The sequence below is a fragment of the Lepisma saccharinum genome, chromosome 2 (assembly GCF_977018435.1).
Source record: "Lepisma saccharinum chromosome 2, izLepSacc3.1, whole genome shotgun sequence".
In the NCBI taxonomy this organism is placed as follows: domain Eukaryota; kingdom Metazoa; phylum Arthropoda; class Insecta; order Zygentoma; family Lepismatidae; genus Lepisma; species Lepisma saccharinum.
In genome coordinates, this window is record NC_139230.1 from 180,742,605 (window position 1) to 180,751,125 (window position 8,521).

The 8,521-nt window shown below is 39.8% G+C and overlaps 1 protein-coding gene across 3 annotated transcripts in view; it reads right to left on the bottom strand.

Annotated features, from left to right (window-relative positions):
- LOC145984214 (structural maintenance of chromosomes protein 6-like) overlaps window positions 1-7,829 on the bottom strand; it is a 231,437-nt gene extending 223,608 nt beyond the window's left edge. The window contains exon 1 of one of the 3 annotated variants that reach the window (XM_083117767.1): window positions 7,593-7,829. Coding sequence is in view for 1 of the 3 variants with exons in the window: in XM_083117765.1 (XP_082973891.1) it covers window positions 2,138-2,144 (7 nt within the window). In the remaining 2 variants the exon portion in view is untranslated. Of the gene's footprint in view, window positions 1-2,137; window positions 2,179-7,580 lie in introns of those variants that run through there. The other 2 variants (XM_083117766.1, XM_083117765.1) reach the window with 2 other exon arrangements.
- Window positions 7,830-8,521: the final 692 nt, after the last annotated feature.

The following is an 8,521-nucleotide window of genomic DNA, read 5'->3' on the forward strand; positions in this document are numbered from 1 at the left end:
ACTATTGCCTTGTAATCAAGGTGTTCCGAGTTCGATACACGGTGGAGGGGAGATCATTGTATTGTGCTGCAAGTCTGTAAAAGAGAGATCTTTTTTGAATTTCTAGTCTGGGTTTATTTGTATAAAATAATCTTGTGTTGCGTGTTGTGCGCATAGGTACTCGAAAGTGGAATTCCTCAAGAAGTGTGTTGCAGCAAATTTTGCCGTTGCAGCGAATTTTGCCATTCACAATTTTGTATAAATCACTGAAATCATTCTGCAAACGTCGCTGATAAGCAGTTTGTGAGTTTAGAAAAGACAGGAGATGCAGGGATGAAAAATTGCATAATGAGGGAACCCTGTGACAGACTATAGCTAGGAAGAAGTGAAAGACTGAATCGATTCTGGAGAAGTGAGTGGGACATGCCATGGACCAGATGGGAGAGCAGTATTCTATTATTGGGGAGATGAATGATTTGAAGTACAAGGTGAGGGCTGAGATGTCCCTAATTTCAGTGAAACGGTAGAGTAAACCTAAGAGACACATGGCCTTTTTTGTGGTGAATAAAATATGTTTCTCAAATGTGAGCTTTTGGTCGAAAACAATGCCTAGGTCTTTCTGAGAATACTGCTTTGATGTTATTGCCAGAAATGGAGTAAGATGACTTTAACAGATTCTTCTTGAGAGAGAGAGTGAGAGTAGTACACTTGTCAGGATGTAATGTAAGGTCCCATGTCAGGCACCAGGAAGTAAACGTTGCTATGTCATTCTGAAGAAGATGAGTATTGTCGGAAGTGGGGATTTCTCTAAAAAATTTTACAGTCATCTGTGAAAAGAAGGTAATTGCTAGAGGGAGCTGTGAGATAGTCGGCAAGGTCATCGACGAATAATATGAACGAGAGAGGTCCTAGAACACTACCCTGTGGAACTCCAGAGAGGACAGGAAGAAAGTTAGAAACAGTTCCTGCAAGGACAACACGTTGTTGGCGATCGCTAAGGTAATCTGTGAGAAGGGTTAGAAATTTGCCATGAATGTTGAATCTATTGCATAATTTGTGAATCAGAAGACGATGACTAACAGTATCAAAGGCTTTGGCCAGATCAAAGTATATTACATCTAATTGTGAATTATTTGAAATACATTTCATAGCATGTGAGAGTAAAACAGACAGGTTTGTAAGACAGGAGCTACCAGGAAGAAAACCATGTTGGTTAGAGCTTAAGTATGGAGAAACAAATTTGTACAGTCTGTCTTTGATTACTTTTTCACAGATGATGGACAGAGGAGGAGAGAGTAAGGAGATTGGTCAGTACGAAGAAGCAATATTTTTGTTGCCACTTTTGTGAATCGGTCTGATGTTTGCTTGTTTCCAAATGTGAGGAAAGATACCTTCCGAAAAACATCTGTCCAAGAGAATGGAAAGGGGATAGCACAGTTTTCCTAGGGCACGGTGAGTTGAAAGATACGACAATAGTGACAAGCGTTGTTAGAGAGGAGGAACAGACTGGTCTTACGTTTGGCAATGCTGCAAGGGAAGATGGGGGGGGGGGGGGGGGGGGCAGAAGTTACCATGAAAATAAGCGTTGAAGAGTTCTGCCCTTCGGTCGCCTATTGCACTTTCACTATCATGTGTAATTTCAGCTGGAATCCTACTGTTATTTTTCCTCGAGTTTATTAGATTAAAAAAGTTTTTTGAATTTTCTGGGGTTGTTGCAGTGATATTGTCTATATGTTCCTTATATTTTTTCGAAGGACATACTTTGTGTGTCGTCACAGAGCAGCAAAGGTATTGTGCGTGTGTTCACTCGGGAAGCCCTTCCAAAGTTGCCATGCTCGTGTCTTGTTGGCCAGTACATCCCGCACTTCGGAGTCGAACCAACACGGAAATCTACGAGAAGATATTTTCCCTGTAGGCACGTGGTCCGTCACTGCTGCTTGAATGACACCTGTAAATAGTTCAGCTGCCTCGTTGATGGTCCCGTCTTCCAAAAAAACCCAGGGGAAGGAGTCGAGGGAAATTCTTATCTCCTCCCATGGTGCTTGGTTCCACAGGTAGCTTTTGTTCTGGATGGAGGGGCGATGACCTCTTCTAGGGGGTGAGGGGATGAGAATAGAAACATCCAAACTGTCATGGTCGGAGGTCAGGAGGTTCTTACCTGGCATAATACCAATATCGTTTAAGGTGGACAGTACATAATCCAGGTTGCTGTCCTTCCTGGTGTTGAACAAATTATGTTGTTTCAGGTTTAAACCACAAATGAAAGTTTCAATAAACCATGCGTCGATCGTACATTTTGGTGTTCCATTCACAGGGTCTTGCCAGTCAATAGAGAGGTTGAAGTCGCCGAAGAGCACAATGTCTCCCAGGTCAACATTCTTCGAGGAGGAACAAAGGACTGTTTTTTAATGTGGCCTATAGTAAGAGCCAAGGAGAAGATTCTTGGCACCGGTCACTGAAACTTCCACCCACAGTATTTAACAGTTCCGTTTTAAGTTGTGGCGTACTTTGCTTGGCCATTTTGGGTTAACACAGATCATAACCCCCCCCCCCCCCCCACAAGTCACACGACCATTCCAATATATGGTGAAATGGCTTGCAAATGGCAGCTCACTGTCACAAACGTTTTTTTGTCAACCACGTTTCAGTAAAAATTAGGCAGTCATATGCCATGAGTTCACACGCAAAAGTTGCACAGTCGCCAAGCTTATTCCTAATGCTCTGTGTATTTTGGTAATGCACAGAGAAATTTACCACCATTTTCACAGTCCCTGGATTCACATGTACATCCCCGCAGATCAAGGCCATGCACAGGAGGTGAAAGTACCGGAACGGGGTCCCCTTACCTGCCGAGCGTTGTTCCCTGCTGCTGGGCGAAGCCATGGCGGTGACACGCACATGTGTCACCGCGAGTGCCGAAAAAGAAAATCTCCTATGAGAACATCTCCACCACAATAGTTCATCAGAATCCTTCGACACAGCGGAAGGAATGCTACACTGAAGCCACAAGTACACCATGATTAAACACAGACCGAGAAAAACCACCGAAAAATCTCGAAACACAGGACGACGATCTGCACCACTACTACAACTTGCTGCCATCTTGGAACATTCAAGTCTACTTTATGCACAGGAAGGCTAATCGGGACTGGATCTACAATTTAAAGTGGGATCCAAAGCACTGTGCCATGTGTCTTGATTACAATTATGTAATTTCTCAATGTAAATGGGTGAATGTTCATAATAGGATGTCGATGGGGTGAGTGAAAAAGGGAAAAAGTGTCAGTTCAATTTTTTTCACTGAATATTGTTGTACAAGGTATCCAGTATCTACCATGAAAATGACAGTTCACCCCGTCTTCTGATTCGGTCATAGTGGGGGCGAGAAAATTATGTAAATTCTCCAAGGAAAATCGTTGAAATTCCACAATAGGTTGTCGGTGGGACGAGTAAAAATATGAAAAAAACGTCAGCCAAATTTTCTTCACTGAATATTGTTGTACAAGGTATCAAGTATCTACCATGCAAATGACAGGTCTTCCGATTCTGTCATAGTTGCAGCGAGAGAATGACGTAATTCTCCTAGGAAAACTGTTGAAATTTCATGATAGGTAGTCGATGGGGTGAGTGAAAATAGGAAAAGAATGTCAGCTCAATTTTTTTGACTGACCATTTTTGTACAAGGTATCAAGTATCTACCACGCAAATGACAGTTCACTCCGTCTTCCGATTCGGTCATACTGGGGGCAAGAAAATAACGTAATTTTCCAAGGAAAACCGTTGAAATTTCATGATAGGTTGTCGATGGGATGAGTAAAAAGAGGAGAAAATGTCAGCTCAATTTTTTTCACTCCACATCGTTGTACACTGTAAATCGGTGAATGTTCGTAACAGGTTGTTGCTGGGGTGATAAAATAGTAGAAAAAAACGTGTCACCTCAACCTTTTCCAATTACAATAGTTGTTAAAGGTATCAAGTATCTACCACGTGAATGACAGTTCACTCGGTTTTGTAATTGTGGCAAGAACATGATATTGCGGTGAGAACTTTAGGCTAAATTGCTGAATGTTTATAACAGGTTGTCACTGTGGTGATAAAAAATAATAAAAAAAAATGCATCACCCCTACCTTTTCCAATGACTTGTTGTTAAAGGTATCAAGTATCTACCACGTAAATGACAGTTTGCTCCGTCTTGTAATTGTGGCGAGAACTTTCTGGTACCTCTGGCAACCTTAAGAACGCTGATGCCCTGCAGCGTTTTCCTCGATGTCGCTAAAGTATAAAATGTGTTTCATGTAATTGACGATCAATATTACGCATTGTGTGACTTTCAGAACATGCTGTTCAGTGCATGAATATACAAAGGAAACACCTTTCTGGTTCTTTTGGGAAGCGGAAGAAACTTAAATGTTTTCCTTGTTCATCTTTTCTTCCACCCTTGTTCTTATAATTCATTGCAGAAAACCAAGTCCACCCTTTCTAAGCATCGTGCACCTTTACAACAGCCACTTTCAACAGTGAACACGCAAAACATTGAAGAAACCTGTTTCTGCTAGACCAACAAATCATATTGCCTGCCACATGAGGGACAGAAAAATCAAAGGAACGAACACTTCTATATCACTCTCTCTGCTGCACAGAATAACACATTAATTTTTTGGACACCTGTGGCGAGATTTTTAAATCATTTCAATATTTCTGCTGCACCCTGTATGTGCTTGTGGGACAGTAAGAAAAAGTATAACTGGATTTGTCAAAGATTTCAATCATGACACAACCATGTCAAGTCGATTGTTCCAATCTCATTACAGCAGCCAAGGTCTTGTAGCAGTGGTTTAGATGGATCGAAAAGAATTCAATTCCTATCAATAAAAATTTGGTACTCCCCGGACACCTATAACTTCTTTGTATCATCAATTTTTGACATTAGTACTTACCTATCTGCTTCCCGGAACATCCTTTAAGATGTATTCAAGTTTTTTTTTTGATCAAAGTAATTGCAATTTCTCACATTACGAGTACCTCTTTCTCGTAGTCTTTATGCTTGCTTGAGACACAATATGGCACATACACCATCCTAGATAATCGCACGTCGTGTTCTGTTTTGTCGATTTTCATTCGTTATGCAGTGTTTCAACCCTTGGAACCCAAGAAATACCGGTGAAAAAAAGTTCACCTGATCTAAATTTTATTTAAGTTTTTCGCATTGTTTTACGAATAAAATTGTAATGATTCTTGGTAATTTTTTTAATTTTTTTCAGCATTCTAACTTGTATTTCAACATTTTTCATTTATATTAACCTCAGATACGATATAAATAAATGTAGACCCAAAAAAATTTATGTTATATTATAAAAATCCTTGCTCATAATGAATGATACTAAATGAGTCACTGTCATATTGATTGACTTCTATATATTCGTCACTTAAGTCACTATCACTGTCCAATTTATGTGATCCCTCTTCATCAGAAGAAACTTGAAAGATACGCTGAATTTCGCTCATGTCTACGTTTTGTCGACTCATTTTCAACAATGACCGGACGAAAAAATTACAGAACAGGAGCAGGCGCGAAGCGCAAACTTTACGACACGGTGTTCTGATCTGAAATAAACAACAATTGACAGAGCATAACATATGGATTAGTAACAATGACTGCTAATATGCAACACAAAATACCTCTTTGAGGAATACATAAATAGCATAGGTCGACGAATTCAAAGGAAACACAAGAAAATTACTTTCGGCGTAAATTTTGCGCAGGCGCGCCCGCTCGAAGGATAAATATGCATAGGCTATACCCACAGCCCATTCCTTTTAACGAGCAGCTTACATTCACTGCCATATTTTGGACATTCATTTCTTCACGATCCCATGTTCAATTAAAAAATCCACTGGATGTTCCACACCCGGTACAAATTTCACAACGCATCCATGGCACGCCATGTTTCTAACTTTCGTTGCAAACACAGATGGTTCGAATCACTGGATAAACAATTAACATGAACAAAACACAATCACGACGCGTGATGTACGAAAGTGTATGTGCCAAAGGCTATTCTCCATCGGAGAATTAATTTTCAACAAAGAACATGAATTTCTGCTAATATATAATCCCACATCACAAAACACCTTCCAGATGTTCGACAATGCTACAGGAACTTATTACCGTAAGTAGTTTCTTCTGTAAAAATGAAGAAATCTGTCCGGGGAATATTAGATTAGTACCGAAATATGTGCCTAGTTATTAGAATTAAGATTATAATGCTAATAGAGGATGTGTTAGAAGAGGCATAAAAGGTCGGTACAGATTATTATTTATTTCTCATTTCCTTGATGTCACCATTGTAAATGGATTCCCCATCCACAATTAACAACGTAGCGAACAACTTGTCACTTCGAAAAAGTTCAGACTATCTGTAATTGCTGGTCCAATTGGTGCAACCTCCCCTCCAAAGCTGGGTCACAGAAAAGTGAACATCATAATCAAGTAAGAACTTAATTTGGTAAATGTTTACTATCCTTCGGACACCTATATCTTCTGAGTTTCGTCAATTTTTGACATTTGTACTTACCTATCTGCTTCGCGGATCATTTTTTAACGTGTATTCACGTTTTTTTAATCAATTTTTTTTAAAAAAAAGTGTTTTTGTAACTGAAGAACGTACGTTTCCGCAAATGGTGTGTGGGGCTACGCATATTTTTTCGAAACCAATTTTTAACTATTGTGACCCTACCTAACCTAACCTTACCGGAAATGGTTCGTAGGGCTATGTATGAATGGTTCGTGGGGCTATGCGGCAATGGTTGAATTTCCGCTATGAAACATTCCCACATCACACAAAACACCTTCCAGACGTTAGACAATACTACAGGAACTTATTACGGTAAGTAGTTTCTTCTGTAGAAATGAAGAAATCTGTCTGAAGGATAGTAAACTAGTACCCTTAATTTAGATTATTTTGCTATTTCCACGTGTGAGCGCCAAATTTTAACTGCAGATTCGTGATTAGGGGGCCAAAATTAGCGAGTATGCCGAATTTCAAACAAAATGGAGAAATTCCAGTTATTGTAAAATCGCTCAGTTTTTTTCACTATATTGCACAACCTAAAGCAACCTAACATAACTGTGTGGAACTATCGTGAAAGGTTTTTGGGGCTATGCGGGAATTCTTTTGTTAAGAAGGTTGAAACACTGCTTTGCCGTTTGAAACACAACGCTAGTCAAGATTTGCCCGCCATTTTGCGTGTTCAGGAAGCGAGAAAAGAACGAACAATAATTACTCGATATGTCGACAATAGATACAAATTTCGTTAAAAAAAAAAAGCGAAATCCCTTGTTAAACAAACTTTCGCAATGCAGAATAGGTAAGTACGAATGTCAACAATTACAGAATACACGAGTTACACACATTTCCCGGATATGATAGTTTTACTGGGCACACAATGTAGAAAACATATTAAAATTAAAATATTCACACATGGCAATTCCGACACATTGTAATCCTGTTTACAAGCATCAACACAGGATGTATGTAAACAGTATATGTTGCAAAGATTACACTTTACAACAAAAATCAACATAAACAAAATTACTTACAAAGAAAATTACCAAGTTAGCCGGTGCTTTGTGATCACAGCCCGGATAGTTGATAAGTGATACGTTTAAATGTGACACATGTCAGTATGTAATGTCAATGATTATACTATGGCCAAACACTTATGAATCTTTTTAGCTTTCAAACTAAGCCTCATTCTTCGTATACAAACTAAAATTTACACAAAATATTAAGCACTAAAAAAAAATCACTTTCAAGTATCACATAAAGGCACCAGTGTTGCCAGAGAAAAACAACCGCGCAGCATGTTAAACAATCCGCGGTTTCCAGATTTCACCGGTGGACGTACTGGTGCACCGCTGATACACGCTTGCTTGCTTTTTTTCTTGGCTCACACCGCCTATCCCTTGCGATTTCGAGCCAGCGGGACTGTTTTATGTGCTCCTACTTCATCGTGTCTTCTTCCTCGGTATCCCTTCTTATGGCACTTTCACAATTCACTTTCACTCGTGATTTTCACTAAGAGGGGTATCCTGTGGGGTATGTTACACTGTATATTACATTGTTGTTGTTGTTTTTTTTTTACATGGCAATGTTGTGTTTCGGTGCAAAGCTATATAGCGCCCACATAGTGGGAGCTTGAGGCTGGCTTATTAAGGTTGGGATTGACACCTGAAATGGAACATCTAATCGAAGTAGGGTTTTATAGAACGTTTCCCGATGAACTTGTCGTAAGGGGCATTGGAAAATCAGATGCGTTATTGTTTGGCTGGGTTCTCCGCATTGACAGGAAGTTGAAGGTACCGCGTGTATTCTTGCCAAATGTTGATTCACGAGCACGTGACCCGTGCGCATTCTCAAGGTGAACACAATCACTGCCCGAGGTAGATTCAGAGATTGATACCAAGGTTGTTTTGTACCGATATTCGCGTTCCACTTGTAGGTTGTTGTGTTTTGGATTTCATGGGTACACCAGTCATCC